We start from the raw sequence: 22839 nt of genomic DNA on the forward strand, positions 1-22839 counted from the left end.
GAGCCAGATGTGGGCCTCCATCCCAGGACCCTAGGATCATGACCTGAGCCGAAGGCGGAGGCTTTAACCCACTGAGCCACCCAGGTGCCCCACAAAGGCAGTATTTTCAAACTGTTTCTTGGATGCCTGAGTTTGTGGTTAGGTTTTTGGAGCTGCTGTGCCTGAGGGTGGGAACAGGATCATGGAGATTCAGGGGTTCAGGGGCCCCCTACTCCATGCTCCTCAAGCTAGGACAGCTCTGCATTCACTGATTCACGCATTTGAAACACTGCATTTGAAAAGAGGTTCCCAGTGCCTTTGTTTCTTGAAAGGAAATCCAGGGCACTGGGGGAAGGGTTCTGAGCCTGGGCGGCTGTTCCATGCAACCAGGCAAACATGGTGACCACGAGAAGAGATGACTGAGTGTGATGCCAAGGCAGCTTCCTACTGCCTCCGACGGGTGCCCTCGGGCATCCCTGGACCATCATGGCAGACACGTACAAGGGATGCCAGCAAGAGGGCCTGGAGTTGGGAGGCACTGATTCACTGCTACTCTCAAATGACCCAGAAGCACTCCAGGAAGAAACTCAATCAGAGAAGGGCCTCCGGTCAGCAGGAGTCTTACAAACTAAAGATGTGTGAACAAGAGATGATTCCAGATGGAGAGATCATTTCCCATCAGCACCTGGACTTGGTGAAAGGTACAGAAGTTCTCCACGGCTCTGGTTTACCCATTTCTGGTTATTTGAACACATGTGTGCCTTGGCACACACAAGACCACGCTAAGTTTCACCTCTTGGATATCAAAAAAGATGTCAGTCTGCTACCTCTGAGAGGAACAGTGATGGACAGGGAAGGGACCTGGGTTTCCATCATATATCTGCTATTGATTGGTAGAAGACCTCGGGTCACTCAACTCTTGGACCCATGATGTCCCCATCCGGAAAACGGCCAATTAAATAACCTCCAAGATGCTCCCAAACTTGGAGACCATATTGCTTAATAAGCAGCTTACTTAGGTAGCGCCCACCTCCAGCAATCCTTGCTGCCAATGTTACAGTTGTTACATAACAGTGTCAACTTCCCTCTTCTTCACCATTCTGGCTTCCAGAAAAGACAAGCATCCTGCCAACTCTGGTCCCATCCCCAGTTACTGGGAGAGAGTTTGCCTTGAACTGGAGGGAATGTCTAATTATCGACCAGGGCTGAAAGGATGTACCCCCCCATCTCAGCAACGGACCACATGGGTGTGTGTTTGGATGATAAAAGGGGCTCATCTGAGCTGTTTTTGGGATTAATGAAGCAGGAAGATGGATGGAACTTCTCTACTGCAGTCAGAGGAGGAAGATTGCAAAATTTACAGGTCAGCAGAACAGTAGTCGAGTGCTACTTGGAAAGGACACTTTCCACATGCGACAGATTCGTGCAGGAGCCAAAGAGAAAACAGAGGTGCTGTGAGCACTTTTGAAAGATAGAACTGTTGCTCCAAGTTTCAAAGTGGTACCACATTTACAGGAGGAGGGAAGTGAATATGCTTCGGAAAACACACAGGTCCAGAGCCTCCCGAGGCAGGAGTGGTTTCGAGTGAGCAGGTCTGGGCTTGTGTCCCAGCTCTGCGACGCGCTAGCGGCAGGGACTTGGCAACAGGGCACCATGTCTCTCAGCCTCTGAGTCCTCCCCCTACAGTACAAGAATGAACACAGGACTTCTTGAGAAGCTGGGGGAGAAAAGGCCGAAAGATGCCCGAAGAGAGTCAGAGCCTCACAAATGCTACGTGGGCATCTGTAGTTTTTGTATTCAATGGTGCACCTGGCTTTTATGGGGAGTTGGCACCCCAATTCCAGGAAACCCCATAACATAAAAAGGCAGGGAAGATGCGTGGCGAGCCAATGGAGGGTGCGCACCATGGCCACCCTGTGCCCTCAGGACGGTCAGGAGGAAATGGAGAGGAAGTGGATTTTCCCAGACTTCTGGCAGGAGCTGCCTGTGTATCCCGTTTTCACAGAAGAGGTCCCTGGGATGTGAGGAAGCAGAGCTGGGATTCCAGTTGGGTGGCTCTGTTTGGCACCCCGAATGGAAAGGGGACAGGAGCTGGAACTTTCTGTCTTGGTCATGGCTGGGTTGCCCCAGTAAAAAACAATGCAGTGTGCAATCGTATCTGCCTTTCACACCCAGACTCTTTCCACATCCTGCATGGGATACGGTGCAGGCTGAAGGAGGGAGGAGGAGTGGAGGGGTTCTTCCGATGAGCCAGTGAAAACCGAGTGTCTGTGAGCTCGGTGGGGTGGAACGGATGGGTGAGCAGAAGTGAGCCTGCCCTCAGAGAGCCGGGGGCAGGGGCGTGTGCAAAGCTGCCTACCAGGAAGAGGTGGGAGAAGAGCAATGCCACCTGATGAGGGAGGGAACAGCATACAGGAGGGAACCCTCGCCTGGGGCCAGCTAGGTAATTCACCTGGAGAGCTGGTGATCCCTTCCAGTCTGAGCAGCTGAGACACGCCCCCCCCCACCCCGCCTTTCACTGCCAGGAAGCCGCACGTCAGATTGATGCTCTAGAAACCTCCCTAGTTAGTGCTCAGTAACCACCTGTTTGCATGACACCAGGTGGAAAAGACCATCTTTGGGTTTTGGCGATTTTACTATCATGTTTCAATCCGAATCCAAAGGATTTTCTAGAAATAGGTCACTAATAATTTAACGATTAATTTAGCTGGGGAGAAGACTAAAACAAACTTGACCTCCAAGAAGACAATTCCTATCCATCCAGCCAGAGCCAAAGAGTTCTTGCCTATTTGCTCAAGGGTCAGACAGAGTTGCTTTCGGTGCGTATCTGGACACCTTCAGAGAGAACTACTGACCCTGTGGGGTGGACTCGGTAGCGGTCACTGGTGGAGATGTGGTGAAAACCTGCTTGGCTACCTCTGGAGGAAAAGCCTCCACCACTTTATTTCCCAGCTGGGGAACTCCAGACTTCAGCCCATGGGCAGCCGGTGGCGGGGGGCAGGATGTGGCGGGGGCGGTGGGGGAACAGCAGCTCCCCTCCAGCCGGCAAACACATGGAAGGATATCCTCATTCAGCTGTGATGGAGAATTTGCTCCAAGCTTTGCAAAGACCCTCGGCCACTCAGCACCGGATATGAACACGCATCCTATGCAGAGAATGTTGTCAGGAACTGTGGCTCATCTGTGTGGACACAGATGGAAATCTGGTGACTAGCCCGCTGATCTCAGAAGACAGAAGGGGTGCTTTCCTCTTTGAAAAGGGGAAATTTGAAACAAACAGTACCCTAAAGAAGAAAGAAATCCGTTGTCCTGAAAGTCAGGGAAGGAAATGACAGTCTATCGGGGGGTCGGTGGGGGAGAAAAAAAAGAAGAAGGATATTCCCAGGAGATCCATAAAAGCTGTGAGGAAAAGTTTCGGCAGACACCTCAGGAATAAATATGAGGGAAAGATTTGAACTCTCCCTCATGATGAAGAGACACTCATTTCCCTTACAAATCCTCAACGATGAGTTCTTCCATAAAAGATGTCCTACGAGGCCCTGGGAAATAATGTCACACTGCAGATTTTAAGGAAAATATTGTCATCTCTGGAGACGGCCTCCGAGAACTAAATGTGATTTTTAACATGAAAAATGTGTGCTTGGAAAACTCGTCGTTCAGGCTCAGGAATTACAAAAATGAAGTGGCGTGAAGGCTCTGCGGAAAAGCGGAAGCTCTGACAGCAACCGGGCGTCTCCGGTCGACGACGACCGGGTGTCTGCGTTGTTGCTTGGGGCCCGTGTGCCAACAGGTGATGAGGACAAACAGAACTGGGGGAGGGGAGGGTCTGAACAGTTATTTATAAAAATTAGCAGCATCTAGTGAAACCATGAAGTGTGATCTCTAGCTGAACCTACTGCTCACGAGTGACCCTTTCCTATACTGTGGAAGGAGGAGGCTTATCTTTCCAGTTTCCAGACTCTGTTGGTTCCCACACAGCATCAGGAGGGCTGGCCTAAATGGGAACAGAGTGGTGCCTAGAAGAGGCCATAGTGATACTTATTTTTCGGTGTTTAGAATCTCATTACTGAGCGGCATTCACTTAGGTCATCCACGGTTCCTCTGTTCTGGTTCTCTTTGCCAGGCAGAGCAATTCCTTGAGCGCCAGCACCCAAGGGCGGAAATAGAGCACTTTAAATGATTTAATTAGGCCTCCCCTCCCTCATCTGAGATCAGAAAGGGACAACTGTTTTTCCTTTTTGTCAATCTCAACTCTGGCCCACCCTACACCAGCAAGCCCAGAAAAATCCATCCCACAGAAGGAGATATCTCAGCCGTCCTCCGTCATGCAGTCCAGCAGGAACACGGCCTGGCAGAGCCCCAGGTGTCTGGCAGGGCCTGCAGGGCTGTGCCCGCCTGCAGAGCACTGAGGTTCTGAGCAAAATCAAAGCCCCTGGAATCCTGCTCATCCCCAGACCCAAAAGCAGAGACGGCAGGGAGCTGGTAACAGAGACCTTTAAGGGGCTGGTGAGAGACACACTGGAGAGGAGAGACTGAGGGCAGACAAGACAGGAAGAGGACAGAAAACCCCAAACAAACCAAAAGACTCCTACCAGCGCCAGGCAGCATGTTCTGAGAGGAGAACAGCCGTGACCGTGAGGCTGGCTGATGCCGATCAGATCAAATCTCGGTGGGGAGCGAGGTCAGAGGTTGGCATGCTCATTGTTGTATCAGTTATTAATAAACTTCCTAACAATGGAAGGAAGTGCCAGCCCCCAGAGAAGGGGAATGTGTGAAAGGGTGAGTAATGGTTGCAGACAGACCCCACGTGGGGCAAAAGCCCCAGCTCGGCACACGGTGCCCCCAGGACGGAAAGCATCGGGGCTGGGGCACGAACACACACCGCAGGGTTTGGCGGGGGGGGGGGGGGGGGGGGGGGGGGTTAGACCAAAGATCCCTCCCTCATCACATTCTCTGCAATCCTGCTGATCACAATGATGACTCAATCGCCATCTCGTTAATCACACAGCCTCACTCCTATTTATAGACACAACACAGCCCTTTGTTTTGGAGCAAATGGGTGGCTGAGGCCAGCAGCAGTCCCATAGTTTCATCTCTTGAAGAGAGGACACACAGTACCTTTTTTTTTTTGTGGTTTGGGAGGCTCCCGCAACAAGCCACAGGGGCCTCAAAACACTTCCAAGTCAGTTTCCACCACTTTCTTTAAATAGTTTGAGAGCAAAACCCCGTTTGGCTCAGCCCCCCGCATGCCTGCAGGCCTCAGCTCTGTTCTCCAACGGGCGTAGCCTCCCAACAAGGCCCACTCGTCCGCCACCTCCCACTGTCACTTGGTGTGGGAGGCCGGGCACGATAGCTCCCGGCACAACAAGCACAGGGGCTCTTCAGGTTTCTGTTTTGTGGCTACATTTTTTTCTCTTCTCCCATCTTTTTTTTTTTTTTTTTTTTTGAGATTTCAAGAAATGGGGGAAGGGAAGAGAGGTGTAAACCCTTTGAAGTCCCATAGAAAAAGATTTCGGATTTTTTTTTTTTTTGAACTCGGAGAACACGGGCGCTGGCTGGTTTGAGTCCACAGCTGTCCTCTCGGCCTCCGTCTGAACCTCCGCAGATTTGCTACCTGAGCGCAGAGGAGCCAGGGCCACAAAGGGGGAGGAACGGTGCTGGCTGTCCCAGGTCACAGTGGAGAGAGGGCCCCCACTTCCCGGCTCTGCAGCAGTCAGTCAGTCCGCAGGCTCGGGGGCACCCCACCAGGCAGCGTCAAGCTTGCAGAGGGCAGGGCATGCGGCTCTGTCGGCCTGCCTTGGCGCCAGCGCTGCCTCAATGTCCTTTCTTCCGGGGACTCTGGGAAGACCGCACCATCTCTCAGCTGATGTGTTCTGGGGACAAGGGTCCTCACATCCTTTCAAGCCTGGCTGCCAGGCCCCTCCACAGATGGATTCGGGATGAGGGTTCCATAACCTTCTCGTGGTCTGAATCACATTCAGTGTTGGATCAGGTAGATTCCTTTTAGTCCAACACATGCCTTGCATCTTGGGCTCAGACAGCTCACTGCCTCTAAGGGTGTCTACTAGGGCAGGGGCCTACAGACCTAACACGGCAGGGCCCTATGCATGACCGTTGAAGAATTTAGGGGGCCAGGCCCTAAACCCCAATAAATCATTTCAACTATGTGGGACCCGTTCTTTTTGAAAACTAGCCGCTGGCTCAGGGCATTAGTGAGTGTGGACCCCCAACTTCTTCCATACATAGCAATGACCCTGCTCTGTTTCTCTAGCAACTCATACCTCAGATGCCAAGTACGGGATATCTGTAATTTTAAAGGTATTTACATGTCTTTAGTTAAATATGAAAATCACCTTCAAAGTTACTAAGAGCCTGGAAATATTTTATCTCTGTTAACATCAATAAACAGTGTGAAGCGCTCTGAAGAGAGGGACTCTCACTTTTTAAAATGTTGTGTATAGTACCCAGCAAGCTTGGGGAGCTAGGAAAGGTGTTCACCCCACAGCGATATCGCATTGTTGTTACACAGCTCACCCACACCACAATCCAGGTAGAGACGGGGGTGAAAAAGTGGATGGAAGACAGCAAGGATGCACGCTATTTGCAACAGGAGCCTGATCTGACAAGATTAACACTTTTCAAGGTCTGATGCCTGGGTACACAGCGACACGGGACAATCCGAGGGAGAATGTCGGTGGCAAGCAGGTGAGTCCCAGGCAAGGCCCAAGATGCCATAAGCTCCAGAAACACCGAAGGTTCTTAGAATGCAGCACGTGCAGGGTTGTTACTATTTGTCTTCTGGTTCTGCTTTCAATAACCCTACACCACGGACAATGGTTTTGTCAGGGATTTTTTTGGAATTGACACCAAAATCAAAGGCACCCAAAGTAAAAATGAACAAGTGGAATTACATCAAACTAAAAGCTTCTGCACAGTAAAGGAAACTGTCAACAGAACAAAAAGGCGACCTACTGAATGGGGGAAGGGATTTGCAAACCATATAAGTGATTAAGGACTTAGTATCCAAAATAAATCAAGCACCCATACAACTCAATAGCAAAGAAATAAACAATCCATTTAAAAAAAATGGGCAGAGGGCACCTGGGTGGCTCAGTGGGTTAAGCCTCTGCCTTCAGCTCAGGTCATGATCCCAGGGTCCTGGGATTGAGTTCCACATCATCGGGCTCTCTGCTCAGCAGGGAACCTGCTTCCCCACACCCCACTCTGTCTCTCTGCCTACTTGTGATCTCTCTGTCAAATAAATAAATAAAATCTTCTAAAAAAATGGGCAGAGGATCTTATTAGACATTTTTCCAAAGACATGCAAACGGCCAATAGACATGAAAAGCTGTTCAACATCACTCGTCATCAGGGAAACGCAAATAAAAACCGCAGCAAGGTATCATCTCACACCTGTCAGATGGCTAAAACCAAAAAGAGAAGACATAACAGGAGTTGGCAAAGATGTGGAGAAAAAGGGACCCTCGTGCACTGTTGGTGGGAATGCAAACTGGTGCAGCCAGTGGGAGCAGTATGGAGGTTTCTCAAAAACGCTAAGAACAAAACTATTCTCTGATCTAGCATTCACTTCTGGGTGTCTATTCGGAAAGAATGAAAACACGAATTCAAAAAGATACATGTACCCCTCCATTCCCTGCAGCATTACTGACAACAGAAAAGGTAGGGGACACCCGACCAGTGACGGATGACAATGGAGTACTAGCCATAAAAAAAACACGACATCTTGCTGTTTGGGACAGCACAGATGGACTCTGAGGACACTGTTAAGGGAGGTAAGCCCGAAGGCGAGAAACAAATATCATACTGTATGATCGCACTTGTATGTGGAACTTAAAAAACCCAAACCCAAAAAACTGAAGCTCACAGATACCCAGAACACATTGGTGGCTGCCAGTGATGGGGTCGGGGAAATGGGTGAAGGGGTTCAAAAGGTACTATTTCCAGTTATAAGTCAGTCATGGAAATGTAATGTTAAAACATTTTTTAAAATCATGTTCGGAATATCTACTGGATGTTAGGCACTGGGCTAGAAGTAGAAAAAAGGATTTTCTTTTTTAAGGTAGGCTCCATGCCCAAAGCAGAGTCCAAGGCAGGGCTCGAACTCATGACCCTGAGATCAGGACCTGAGCTGAGTCCAGGAGTCAGATGCTCAACGGACTGAGCCACCCAGGAGCCCCTGAAAAAGGATTTTAAAATAAAAATTCATTTCTCAAAATATTTCTAAGGAATATTTACTAGACACCTTTTTTTTTTCTTTCCTACTCTTTCTTTCTTAGCATAAGGCAGTAGGTGAAGGAGCGAGACTAACTGACCTTATAGGATACTGAATTAGATGCATCGTGTTTTCTAAATGCAAAGTAGAACACAGGGCCTGGCAAATGTAATAAAAAGAGCATTTAAAATCAGGGTGCTCCGGGGAAAGCAGTGCCTCGGCCATCTGTGGGAGCACATCACTCAGGAATTCTCAAGGAACAGTTAGGCAAAAGGACACTGAAGGACAAAAAGAACCAAGGGGGACACCAGCCAGCTGGGGAGCTATTTAAGCCAGCTAGATGTCCTCACCATGGGGGGTGGGGACCCTCCCTTCCAGGTGGGGCTGCAGAGGGCGTGCCCCAGGTGAGGGTAGCCCAGGAGGGCCAGCGATCAGCAGCCCCAAGGGGAGTGATGACCAGATCTGCGGACACTCGAGATTCCCTTTGTTAACTGATGGCCTCTATTCCTGTCTGTTGGGGATCTCTCCCAGCATGGTCTTTCTAAGTCACAGGAGGGAAACCTCCCCACGGACTCTAAGCCTCCGAGTGGCCTCCGGCTCCTCCTGCCCAGCAGGACTGGGCAGGGTTTGAGTGGCTACCCGGTCTGGTCGCCTCCTACTTTCTGGGCTTCTCATCTCCTGGGGCTTTCCTCTTGCACCGCGGTGCAGCAGAGAGTGGGCGAGGACAGAGCCCGGGGGTCAGTGCCCACGGATGTTGCCCCAGTGAAACCTGGGACAGCAAGGTCTTTGGCTACTGCCAACAACTTCCCAACAGCTCAGCCTGGGGCACCAGAAGTGAAATTATTACCCACTTGAAAATCACTTTAATATTCTGGTATAAAGGGGCACCTTGGTGGCTCAGTGGGTTAAAGTCTCTGCCTTTGGCTCAGGTCATGATCCCAGGGTCCTGGGATTGAGCCCCACATCATGCTCTCTATTCAGCAGGGAGGCTGCTTTCCCCTCTCTCTCTGCCTGCCTCTCTGCCTGCTTGCGATCTCTGTCAAATAAATAAATAATATCTTAAAGAAATATTTTGGTATAAGGATGCTTTATTTGATATTATTCTATTACTCTATCAGGCTGGGGGCAGTCACACAGATGGACTGCTTTCTAATCCTTTAGACGCCTGGATCTCACTGGCTGATGACTGAGTGATGTCCGTTCTAGGTCAGGCGGCTTGGGGTTCCCATGTGCAGCCGGGTCCGTGGCTCTGGTATGTTACTGGCGTGGTGCCCGTGGAGGCTGACAGGAGTAGTCAGAGGAGACCGCCCAAGACATAGGTCTGGAAGCGGGGACCCCTGCGTTCTGTGCTCCTGAGCAACCCTGTCACCTCAGGCTTTTATCGTTCCCTCAGCAGGAAGAGGGGCTCAAGGGTGGGCCCCAGACCAGCTGCACTGGCAACTCTTAGGGACCTGTTACCAAGGCCAATTCTCAGGCTCATCCCAGACCCGCAGTCAGACACCCTGGGGCTGGAGCTCAGCTCTCTGTGTTTGAACTGCCCTCCAAGTGATTCTGATGCACCTAGAGTTTGAGAAGCCCCGGGCTGCAAGAATCCATTGTCCTTTGGGATAGAACCAGACCAAATTCAGGAAGTACCCAGATTTCCAAGTGGATATGCAGCCACAGCAGGGAGGCAGACCTCACTGAGCCTCAAGGATGAGTAGGGCTCTTGTGTGGCTGGAGAAGGAGGACCCTGGGCAGATAAATCCAGACTCTAACCTCAGACTCTGGGTTAGAAGTGTCTAGAGTACAAACACAGGGGTTGGTGCTGGCTCTGCCCTCCACCACGCAGCAGGGGACTGAAGGTGGCTATAATTTGCAGCAGGGGTCTGGGGCTTTGTAGGATATCCTCTTCAATACAAGACAGCAATGTTCTCTACAGCGTTCGCTGTAAACCTCAAGGCCTCAGAAGTAACGATCATTTGGCTCACTGTGCTAATGAAAACATCTTGAAGACTCTGAGGCAGGGAGGGGTATATGGTGAACCCCATGATGACCTGGCAGAGGGAGATCTTATAAGCTTATATTGGTGGCTTCATTTAAGGAAAAGAATGCAATTATTACAATAGCCAAGATATGGAGGCAAGGTAAGGTCCGCTGATGGATGAATGGATAAAGATGATGTGGTGTAGACACACAATGGAGTATTACTCAGCCACAAGAAAGAGTGAGAGCCTGCCATTTCTGACAACATGGGTGGACTCAGGGGGTCCTACGCTAAACGAAGTACGTCAGAAAAATAAATACCATATGATTTCACTTACATGTGGAATCTAAAAAACAAACAAACAAACAAAAAAGCAGAAACTGATCCAAAAATACAGAGAGCTGGTGGTCGCCAGAGGGGAGGGGGCGGGGAGAGGGGCAAAACAGGTGAAGGGAAGTGGGGGGTCCAGGCTTCCAGTGGTGAAATAAGTACATCCCAGGACTGAAACGGACAGCACGTGGAATACAGTCGATGCCATGGTACTAGTGTCGCAGGGTGACAGATGGGAGCCCCACCTGCGGGGATCACAGCGGACCTCAGACCGACCACTACACTGTATGCCTGAAACTAACATTGTGTCACATTGTGTGTAACAGGCACTTCAAGGTGAGAAAGCAAAGAATGCAAAATGCGTCATGTTCGCAAAAACACAGGCCTCTGAACGGCGTGCCCGGTGTGGGCTCCTGAGCTGAAACTCCATGAGCCCCACCCAGCCCCCCACGTAAACGGGCCTCCTGCTCCAGGCGGGGCATATCCTCCCCTTCGTCCTCTGGGCCCTCATCTCCTCCTGGCTCTGACTGCACTCAGCCAGCCTAGAAGCCACCTAGACCGCTTCAGGCTCTCCTCCTTCTCCTCCCTGCTGCTGTGTGCAGTCAGTAGATGTGATTCTAGGAAAGACCCTGGGGACTGACGGGTTTTTATTCTTATGAAGACATAATCACTTTCCACTGCTCATGCCTGCTTGTTTATCTTTGGTGGTATTTTCACTTCCATCCTTTTATAACTGTGGAAGTGCCAGGGGAAAAGAAAACGGAAAACTAGGAGAGAAACACAATACGGAAGGTGCAACAAAGAGGAAGTGCCAAGAGGGGTGGAAGAATCTAGACCAAGCCAAGGGAGGCAGGAGATGAAATCTGGGCAGGCAGGATGCCTCCGTGAATAAAGGTGCTGTGGCTCACATCCCGCATCTCATCACCAGGGGTGGAAGCGAGAGCAGTTGAGTAGGAAAGGCTGCGTGTGAAGGGCGGGGCCTCGGTAGACCGCACTGGGCAGGGCCTCCCTAGACACCACCCCCTGGACAGCGGGATGTTCCAACAGGTATAGAACAAAGGCGACGCTAAGGACATAATATTCAGAGGCAGCTCCTAGAATGCTAGAACAGGAAGGAATCTTAAGAAAAAGGAAGAAGAAGAAAGAGCAAACACTCTGGAAGATGAGGTCAGACAAAGACTTCTTGCTTCCCTTTCATGGCACTGAGGCAAGCGTACACTTTCCCCAAGAACAATCAGTCTTTGATGGTGTGGCCCGGGGAGTGACCTGCATTAGTTACTTTCTAACATATCCAAACAATGATGGCCTCCCTCCCTCTTCCTGGGGTCCTCAAGCCTCCCCCTCCTTCCTCTTACTAAAGTGAAAGGCATCCCTATACTGGACATCAGCCCCATCTGCATCCTCAGAACTCATCCACCCCTCACATACCCATAACAGAATGACTTGCTGGGGGCTCTTAGAAACAAACTTGGAATCAGAGCCCCGGCCTCTCAGTTGCGAAGGCGCTTAACTGCTACACCGCATTCAGTGACCGCAAGACTCTCCGTGCCAAAGGCCAAGAGTTTCTGTATCTTCTAGGGTCCTGAAGAGTTCCCCTGAGAACACGACACAGTGTTGCTCAGCACCAGGAGCCCACCTCAGCCCCTCCTCCATCTAACTCTCCTTTAAGGACATACAAATGAACTGACCCCACCCTGTCCTTGGACTTGACATTCCTGACCCTCACCCATCAGCATTCAGAAGGCTCTGGGGGGGCGCCTGAGGAGAGGTACGGGGCCAACAGTCATTCCCACACAGCAGGGTTCTGCTTCTTCTTATTCCCTTCCACCCTTTGGCACTTTTGGCAGTTTTCTTAAGATGCCTATTTGGCTCAGAAACTTGCTCTCACAACCGGAGCCAGCTCCTGGCGAGCCTGCCAAGCTGTGTCCTCAGCGGCTGCCGCTCCCCAGTCTTCCCCGGAGCCACTGTGGGGTGGAAGCCATGCGTCGGCAACAGTCTCTCCCACGTTCCCCACTCGGCGGCTCTCCAACAAGAGCTGGCTTACCTGACGACAGGAGGCTCCCGCTGCTGCCACTGATGATCTTCCCTTTGCTCCCCATGTTGGCCAGCTTGGAGGTCTTCAGCGTGCCTGTCTCGGTGAGGTCAATAGCGATCTCGCTCAGGCTCCGTGCGGCATGGATTTTAGACTAAAGTGGAAGAGAGAGCCGGGTTACAACGAGGCATTTGCCTGGGAGACAGAATGATTATAGTTTGCGGGCTTGTCTTCCTGAGATTTAGCAAACGGACTAATGGCCTGGCTTGCAGCATTTTCAAGTATGTGTTCCCGGACCCCATCCCTCATCACTGAAACTCTCTGCAGGGCCTGTGGCTCTAGCGCGGACACACTGATGCCTTTTCCAAGCTATTTCACAGGCTCTACTGTGCTGTGCCGAGAACGGGGGCTTTGGCAGCAGATGGACCGCGTCAGAGTCCTGGTTTGGGGAGAGTCCTTGATCTCACTGAGCCTCATTATTCCCAACTATAAAATGGGAAAAAAAAACACTACCTACCACTGAAGGTTCTGTTAGGGTCAAAGGAAGTCAGGCATGGGAAGGGCTCCCCTATGCCGCCCCCCGGGACACAGCTCTCAATAAATAACAATGATCATAGTTTATGTTTAAAGGAGGAGAAAAAATTTTTTTCAGCTTTATGAATGACAGAAGAGGTATGTGAAACAGATTTGTGAAGTTCCAGTAGATTCTGAGGGGATTTCAACTCCTTCCAGTGTTAGCCACATGGCCACGAAATGTTCAGAGGGTTGGCAAGCGATCCTGCTCTAGACGTACAAGGAACATGTCTACATGTGTAGAAGCTGCTGGAACAACTGCTCCCATGGACACTCAAGTTCCACCAAAAAGCAACCGACACTGTGCTCTGCTTCTATTTTGATACCTAACTGTGTGTTCCCAAGTCACATTATACTTAAAGCTCCGTTTATCCTGCTTATTAATTGGCCTGCCTTGGCTAAGAGTAACATCGGGCTGGATTAATTAGAAAAGCCCTCTGTTACCACAATCATATTCCTAAAAGTGTTTGTTTTTCACACAGCTACCTTTTTAGTTACTTGCCCTCGGTAAATGAAAATGGGTTTGCATTTCCTATACGTGTTTGATGTTTGGTTTTTTTTTTCCTCCCTTTAAGAAATCAATTTTTGTGATCATGCTTAAGGCAACAGGCTTTCCCCACAGCATGAACTTAATGAAAACCACTGTAAATGCTAGCACAACCCATACATTTGCTGAGCTGTCTTTCCGTGGCCATTGGCTATAGCCCGAACACCGATGGAACCAGGTGACGTCCAAAACTAAGGTTTTCAGTCCCTTCATGTGTGTTCATCCAACCATCCCCCATCACAGCCCTGTGTGTGAGACCAAGTCTGTCCCCCACACAGGAGAAGCCGGCAGAGGGCAGATATGGGGGGCATGGCGCGTTGGGTAGATGTGGCCCATTCTTCCTTACTGACGTCCTCTGCCCAGGTGCCCCGCGCTGCCCAGCAGAGGCTCTCTGAACCCCCATGGCCTTGTCCTTCCTCTGGTCTCCACACTGATGCAGACACTGAAGAAGGATCAGGTCTTCCGACAGCTGAGCACTTTCTTACTGCTGTAAGAGTGTCTGAGGGACCGAGGAAACATGCCATGTTTTTGCTTGTTTTGTTCTCCGGGTATGCATGTCATCCCACTGGTCCTTCCTTGACTGATGTCTCCTTTCTGACCTCAACTCTGAATGTCGCTGCACTCAGATCCAGGTCACCTTCCTCAGGTCAGGGCCTACCTGCAGAGTATATAAGCAGGGCCACCAGGGACCCCGCAGTGCTCTGGCTGGGAGTGGCAGGGGAGGGGGACTGTGGGAAGAAGCAGGAAGTGCCTTTCATGTCGCATCTAAAGCACATGACCATGGGCGCAGCTGGTTGAGCTTCACCCTCTGAGCAAGCAGAGGGAGCACACCCATTCCTTTCTGTAGCACTCCTCTTCACCAACGCCCACACTTGAATAAAAGGAGCTGTCGCTTATAGCTACTTAATGACTCATGGAGACACAGAACAACTCAGTGTGGTGGGGAGGCGTCCAGGCTTTGAAGTCAGAAAGATCTGGACTGGAATCTTGGCTCTGGCCAGTTCACCACTGTTTGGCCATAACCTTCAACCTGTCTGATACTCAGATCCCTGTCTATAAACTGTGAGCTCTTAAAACTCACACGGCAGAGTTGTGATAAGGACTAAATTAGATAATACATGGAAAAGCCACTGGAACTGAAATACGAAAAGATCCAAATCAGGGCCTGGAAGTAATTTGCTAAAATGAGGTGAGATTGATGGCTCAACCTGGGGGAAATCTTCCTAATCACAGGGAAGACCTGCCCCTCCCCCCCAACCTTCACTCCCACCACAGATGGATCTGAGAGGCAAAACCCCAAATACGGAAAAGGGACCAAGAGATACCTTTCCCAAGGGAGACTGGATTCTTAGAAGCTTTAGGAAATTACTAGGTTCTCTCCAAATGGAAATAGGACAATGACCCAAAAGACCCAGTACAGAGAGCAATGCTAAGAGGAGTGAGTACAGACGGGGAGTTTCTTTCCTCGCCAAGTCAAGCCTTTGGGACAACCTAAAAGACCCTCCAACATTCTGAGCTCTGTGCTTTGAGGGGCTTGCCCTACTGAGTTCTAGAACCGTCACCTCACGAGCAAGGTTGCACTGTCCCCTACCATGCTGTCACTCTGGTTCTCATCTAGATGGAATGAGGAAGATGCATCAGGGGAAAAAAAATGATTGAGAAGTTAAGATGTCTGGACTGGAGGCCAACTTGAGAAGTCCCCACTCTGAGTTCAGAAGAGAGGCATCTAAGGTTTACTCTCCACAATTCGAGCTTTCAAATATTTTCCCCCCAAGTCAATAAGACAGTCCTCGGCTCTGGGCTTCAGAGGTTGCTAGGATGCTTGGGGTCAGGAAATACGAGTTGCCGGTTGTAACTGGTGCCTGTACAGCCCTTCATTCTGCAAGAGCCACAGGAAACCAACCAACAGGGGCTCTTTCCATTCTGTCTTTGGTGATGGAAGGTGTGGTATGTGTGTGTGTGTGTGTGTGTGTGTGTGTGTGTGTGTGTGTGTATGTGTGAATGAGAGAGAGAGAAAGAGAGAGAGAGAGAGAGCTGTTCTTACAGGATTTGGACAAGGCTCCTGAAAGAGGAAAATGCCTGAGCGTCAGAGAAGAACCCGAGACTGCTCAGCCTCCCCGCCCCCGCTGACTCAGACCTCTAGACTGCACTTGTCTCTGGGGCTGATAAGCATCACCTGGGAGGCCCGGGCTCTGCCGAAGCACTTCAGAGAACGGAATGGCTGGCATGGCCCCGGGCAGCCGGGTGTGGAGCAACGGCCCGTATGCCAGCCAGCACCAGTTGCTCAGAAATATTTTGCAGCTCGTCCCAGGCCTGTCGGCCATCACTCAGCAAAGGTCATTCTGCCCACCTGAGATGGATCACATCACCTTTGTACAGAGAAGGACATTCCAGAAGCGAAAGGTGTTGTAACGTACTTGCTAAGGGGAATTTTCTCCTCTCTGACTTCATCTGGGAAGCTTTGAAAGAACTTAACCTTTACGCAACTGTTGGCCAGGGAACAGTATGGTGGATGAATGCTGATAATAAAAGACAGCACATATCTCAAGCGATTTCACACACACTATGTCATTAGGCCAGTCAATAATTTCTGCATTTCCTTTCTTGTTCTCTAATTGGGGAAGCTAAGCAGGAGCAACGGAGACTTGCCTAGGCTCACAGAACTGGAAACAGAGTCCCTAGACTTCCACGTGGGACAGTTTGTTCCTTCCTTGCCACTGTGGATTGCGGAATGTGTTCCCATGAGAAATGCAAGGGCTCTGGAGTGTCTCTGAGCATTCAGAGCTTACTGGGGGAAAGTTCTCCCGCTTTTGGGTGTGTATTTCCTTCGGTCCCCCAGGGGTCACCGAGAAGGACAGCTGAAATTTCCCTATTGCTATGGGCACATGTTTGGCCTTTTAAAAGGCACTTCCTGTTAATAAATGATTTTTGATAATTACTTTTTGAAGTTGATCAGAGGGCTACCCTCTAAGCCTGGTGGGTAAGGCTTCTTCAACTGCAGAGTAAAACCATCTTCAAAAATGGAGAAGAAAGAAGGCCCTGTTAATGGGTCTCTTGTGCTACCCAAGAGACCCTCAGTGCAAAGAAGAGTCTGGCAGTGGAGGTGGAAGATCTCAAACCATGAAGCTAAGGGTGAGATACATTTTGTCTTCTCCTTTCAAAATTGTGCTAACAGTGTGTGGGGGGTCTGCCCACAGGAGGAACTGGCAGTGGGGTTCAGGAGGGCTGCCAAGGTCTCTACCCCTTACCACCCATCCCCAAACAATGCAGAGGTTGGAGTCCGCATTTTAAGGTTTGGACCTCCAACTCCAGCGACCCGAGGGCAAAATGCTGACACCCACCCACCGTCTCAATCTAAAGCATGAGTCAAAGCGCTTTGGCCCTGTTTCTTTTGATCTAATCAGGCTTCAAATCCCTGTGCCAATGTCCATCATCACCAGGAAAGCTGTGGAATGCTCCCATTATGCCTAACAACAAGCCCACCCCCCACTCTGTGCCCATTCACCCCAGAAAATGACCAAAAAAGGGGTCAGGAAGAAGACGTAGCAGAGGAGAAAAATGTGTTACAAAGAAGAAAGTGACAGCTACACAGGAAGGGCTTGGATTTGAAACTGAATTATGAGTTGAGAGATTGTTTCCTTTTCTCCTATTTTCGTACTATCTTTCTCCTTCCTCCCACTAGATGCCAAGGTCTCTCCTTCCCTCCCCTTCCCAAGCCAGGGAAAGAGCAACTCCATCTGGACAGAAAATAAGGCAGAAGAAGTCGTAAGTATCCAAGAGGGGACAGATCTGATGAATCTCAGGCCCAGTCAAGCCAGGGTCCTGCCACCTCCTCGCCTCCCGAGAGCCCACATGAGGGGACAAAACCTCCCAGGGGCCAATGCCGGCTCCCTCCGCAGCTCTGCAAGCCCTCCTCCCCAAGCCAGCAGGATCCTGGGAAAGGGGCAAGACCCATCCCGATGGGGCTCTTCAGCAGAGAGCTCACGAAGGACAACAGCTCGTGGGGGGAAGGCAAGGCAGCACGGCAGAGAGGGGCTGGAGGAAGAGGGGGCCGAGTGTTGATAGAAGCCCTGTGTGAACCAAGGAGACGTCACTCTCCCACCAGCCGGGAAATGCACCTGTGTGCCTGCATAGGGGCTGGGTCAGATCTCCCTTGGAGGATGACTGTTTACCAAGGCCTGAGGCTCTAGGCCTACCTTAGGGAAGCAGGGCTGGGTGCTGTGGCGCTATTTTGTTTTGTTTTAAATGTTTCCAGTTCTAACTTAAAAAAAAAAAAAAAAATGGAGGTGGCAGTTGGAAAAGCCTGAAGCACTTTCACAGCAATTATCCTAAACAGTTAGATGGTGTCTATTAATTGCAAACGGTTGCTTTTTTTTGGTTTGTTTCTCCCTCTCAAAAAGAAAACAATATGCCACTGTTTAAACACCATAAAGAGCTTGACGGCTTGTTCCCGGAGAAGTTCCGAACGTTCAGAAACACACTCTGAAGTCCTCAAAAGGGCCCTACCTGGCTACAGGAAATGGTTCGAGAGGCTGCAGCCGTGGCTGGGCCCGAGCCCCCTAATCACCGCATGGACCATCTCCTTCCTCCCTCCCATAACTGAAAGGCAAGTCCATACCTGCCCACATCTCAGGGCGAGGGACACAAGACCACCCCCACCCACCTAATTCCCAATCCCTCAACTAGGAAATACGGGCCCTAGGGTGCCCTCAGGCAGGCCAGCGGCGTGATGAAAGGGCCAGTCAGTATGGAGTCCCTCCCAGTCCCCGGAGAAAGACTTACCTTACTCTGCTTTCTGTCCAGATAGAACTGGTGTTGGCTAATGGCCATAGCCCAGATGGACTTGATCAAAGCTGGACATGCGTACCACGTATGCACCGCAATACCACTGTGTCCAAACGTCCTCCTTGTCACTGAAGCCCTGGGACGGCAAGAATCACAAGGTTCAACCGCGTTGATGATGCGGAACTCCAGGGACCGGTCGACAGCTTTTACTGAGAACCCAAGGGATCTAAAAGCCCTTGCATAAATGGGACAGAGGAGCGTACACACACGCAAATACGCAAATACACACACACACACACACACACACACACACACACACACACTTAGGGAAACTAGCTGGCAAAGGTCATTTTTTAATTGTTTAATAAATACTGTATTTTAACCATTCATCAGTCAATGGACATTTGGGCTCTTTCCACAATTTGGCTCTTGTGGACACTGCCGCTATAAACATTGGGGTACATGGGTCCCTTCAAATCAGCATTTTTGTGTCCTTGCGATAAGTAGCTAGCAGTGCATTTGCTGGATCACAGGGTAGATCTATTTTTAGCTTTTCAAGGAACCTCCATACTATTCCAGAGTGGCTGTACCAGTTTTCATTCCTGCCAACAGTATAAGAGAGTTCCCCTTTCTCCATATCCTCACCAATACCTTTGTTTTACGGAGTTAATTTTAGGTATTCTGACAGGTGTGATGTAATATCCCATTGTGGTTCTGATTTACATTCCACTGATGAGCGATGGTGAGCATCTTTTCATGTGTCCTTTGGCCATCTGGATGTCTGCTTTGGAAAAGTGTCTATTCATGTCTTCTGCCCATTTCTTTACTGGATTATTTGGTTATATTTCTTTATATATTTCAGAAACTAACCCTTTATCTGACACGTTATTTGCAAATATATTCTCCCATTCCTTCAGTTGCCTTTCACTTTTGTTGATTATTTCCTTCATTGCGCTTTAGTTTATTTTGATGAGGTTCCAATAGTTCCTTTTTGCTTTTCTCTTGGCTCCTTATATAATGGAGTATTACTTGGTGATTAAAAAAAAGGAAATCTTGCCATTTGCAACAGTGTGGATGGAACTAGAGTGTATTATGCTAAGTGAGGTAAGTCAGAGAAATATCATATGACTTCACTCACATGTGGAATTTACGAAACAAAACAGATGAAGAGAGGGGAAGGGAGGGAAAAATAAGAAAACAGAGAAGGAAGCAATCCATTAAGAGGCTCTGAAAGTAGAGAACAATTGGAGGGTTGCTGGAAGGGAGCTGGGTGAGGGGGGTGGGCTATAAGGGTGATGGCATTAAGGAGGGCTCTTGGGATAAACCCCAAGAGTGTTGCGTGTGGGTCATAAAATCACTGGATTCTGCTCCTGAAACCAGTGCTGCACTCAATGCTAGCTCGAATTTAAACTGAAAAAATTCTATTTCAGGTGTACAAGAGGATTTGATATACACATACACATAGTGAAATGATTATTACTCTCAAGCTAATGAACATAGATCATGACTTCATTTATCTGTCAGCAGAGCCCCTGAGATCTACTCTTTGTTCGTTTCCAGGACTCAGCACAGCATCATTAACTACAGTCCCCACGCTGTAACTTAGCTCCGTGGGCTTATTCATCCTGCATAACCACAACTTTGTACATCTGACCAACATCCCCTCGTTTCCTCTCTTCCCCGGTCCAGGTAACCACCCTTCTACTCTCTGCTTCTACATATTTGACTTTTGAGAGTCTACATATGCATGAGATCATGTGTTTTTTTTTTCCCCTCTGTGTCTGGCTTATTTCACTTTGCATTGTCCTCCATGTTCATCCACATGGCTGCCAAAGGAAGGATGGCCTTCTTTCTTACGAGTGAATAATACTCCATTGTATATACACACATCACCATGTCTTTATCTGCTCATCCCTCCGTGAACACTCAGGTTGTTTCCATATTTTGGCTATCATGAATAATGCTATTCTTTTTATTTACTGGCTCCTTAGGGTTCAGAATTTGTCCAAGCCTCTGTCTTGTCTGGGATAAGATGGGTCATTCAAGGTCACTGGACAGTCCTTTCTGAGCTTCAGCTCCTGGCACTGGGCCAAGACAAACTTCAGAAACAGGAAAAGCCTTTGACAATGTCCTTTATTAAGCAGGCAATACTGCCTATGGTGAAGGATAAGTAAATTCTGTTCTAATCACCAAGGCCACAGCCTGTAGGACGTCCCGAGGGAGTCCGGACTTCTCACACTGCTCTAACTCAGCGTTCCTTGAAAGACCTGGTTATCGATTTCAAATTCAGTCAGCTGGCAGGCTGGGTACAAAGAGAGCAATGGTAGAAGGCAGTGTAGCCAATCTTCCACGTTATCCCACCAACACACACACATTTATGGAGCAGATAAGGCATAAATCTGGGGTACACAGAGGCAATCAGATGGTAACAAGTGGGAAATGTGGGTCCCAACATAATTTGCCACATCCATGGAGTTGGGAGAAAAATAATGACAGGATCATGCTTTCTGTGAAGTGTATTCCCTAGGCTAGGCAGATGATTTTGCAAATGAAATTGGAGAATGTGTTTGCATGTGTGCGTGTGTGCACGCGCACGTGCTCACATGTGCACAAGGCGAGGTGCTGGGGTGGGGCCTGGATATCTGATGTGAACATCAGGAGAGAAGTGTGTTCTCAGGTTTAAGATATCTAATTTATTTTTTTTTTACTTTATTTATTTATTTGACAGAAAGATCACAAGTAGGCGGAGAGGCAGGCAGAGAGGGGGAAGCAGGCTCCCTGCTGAGCAGAGAGCCCGATGTGGGACTAGATCCCAGGACCCTGAGATCATGACCTGAGCCGAAAGCAGAGGCTCAACCCACTGAGCCACCCAGGTGCCCCTAAGATATCTAATTTAGAAGAAACTCTCAAATAATTGTTTTTTTAATGACACATTTTCCCTGGAAGAAAATCTAGAGCTGTTCCCATGATTTCACCTCAGGGGCTAAAGACCAAAAAGAGGGTCTTCTTCAGACCCACTTTTGGGGCAAAACTAAAATCTGATGGCTCATTACTGCTACTGATTGTAGGCACAGTAATTCCTCACTTCAGTTAAAAGTTAGGAGAAAACGCCAGCTCTGAGAGAGAACACAGTTGAAGGTAATGGGGAAGGAGCCAGCAAGAGTCAGGAGCAGCAGCCCCACAGGTCTCGGGACAAGTGAAAAGAAACTGATCAGAACTCCCACGTTGGCTTCTACACCCATGGCGGCTCCCGGGAGGAAGTGTTATCTTTTCTCCCTGAAAAGTGGAATTAGAAAGGAAAAATAAGGAGCGCCTGGGTGGCTCAGTGGGTTAAACCCTCCGCCTTCAGGTCAGGTCATGATCCCAGGGGCCGGGAACTGAGCTCCGCATCAGGTTCCCTGCTCAGGGGTCAGCCTGCTTCCTGCCTCTCTTCCTACCTGTGATCTCTGTTAAATAAATAAATAAAATCCTTAAAAAAAAGAAAGGAAAAGTAACTGGGAGTGTGTCTGAGTGAGAGTATGAGCAGGTAGAGACCAGGTGCTTGGCCTATAAGGATGGCAAGGGAGGAAGGGTTCAGGGGCTGGCCAGGTCTGGAAGGTTCTGCTGGAAACCATACCAGACACTGAGTCTTCTCCTGTTCCATTAGTAATTTATCTCTTCTCCACATCTTTCCCTTCAGGCTCTTCCCACCCCACCAACTTCTGTTTTGCCTAAACCTTAGAAACGGAGGATTTGCCAAGCCCAGGGAACCACAGAATCCATGTGGGTATCGAGTTGAGGGGTCTAAGCTTACCTTCTATGGGCCCACCTGGGACCGGCGATCAAGGACGCACCCTCTGCCTGGGCTGACAGCCCCGTCCCTACCGTGTCCCACCGATGGCCCCTTTAGGACAGGATCCTGTTCCGTACTTGCTCTCCCATCACTCTGGTTCTGACCCCCTTTCCTGACTGGGACCACCCCAATGTAGAGTCAACCGGACTTGTCTTACCTGCTCCAAACAGGGAACAGAGCCGTGGGCATGGTGGTTATTGGAAGGAGAGCCCCGCGGCCGTGGGAAGAGTGCTTGCTTGCTGCAGCGGGAGGGGAAACTCTCAGGGCAGAGCAGAGGCACTGTGCCAGCAGCAACCCGGTGCACACACAGAGAAGCTGTCTTTAAAGCATCAGGGCAGACACTGTCCTGGCCTCCCTCCCTGCCTGCCCTGCCTCTAGGCTGACAGAGGGCTGTTTTCCTGGGGGAGAGGTGATCACACTCCGTGCTCTGCCAGCCTCCGCGCCTCCCTCCCCTCTTCTGACACCACCCAATGAAGCCTTCATGCCCCCCAAGGGCCGACCTTCAGCTTGCAATCCTAGTCATGCTTTGGGGTTCAGCTCAGAATCTCTCCTCCTCAGGAAC

At 49.8% G+C, this 22839-nt stretch overlaps 1 protein-coding gene across 8 annotated transcripts in view; it reads right to left on the reverse strand.

Moving 5' to 3' along the window:
- Positions 1-22839, reverse strand: part of FRMD4A (FERM domain containing 4A) — a 607066-nt gene that overhangs the window by 40996 nt on the left and 543231 nt on the right. For all 8 annotated transcript variants that reach the window (XM_046013725.1, XM_046013732.1, XM_046013730.1 and 5 more), the window contains 2 exons: positions 18443-18581; positions 12553-12694 (listed from right to left, as the gene is read on the reverse strand). In XM_046013725.1, coding sequence (XP_045869681.1) covers positions 12553-12694; positions 18443-18581 — 281 coding nt within the window. The remainder of the gene's footprint in view (positions 1-12552; positions 12695-18442; positions 18582-22839) is intronic.

This window comes from Meles meles, chromosome 7 (genome assembly GCF_922984935.1).
Source record: "Meles meles chromosome 7, mMelMel3.1 paternal haplotype, whole genome shotgun sequence".
NCBI classification, from domain to species: domain Eukaryota; kingdom Metazoa; phylum Chordata; class Mammalia; order Carnivora; family Mustelidae; genus Meles; species Meles meles.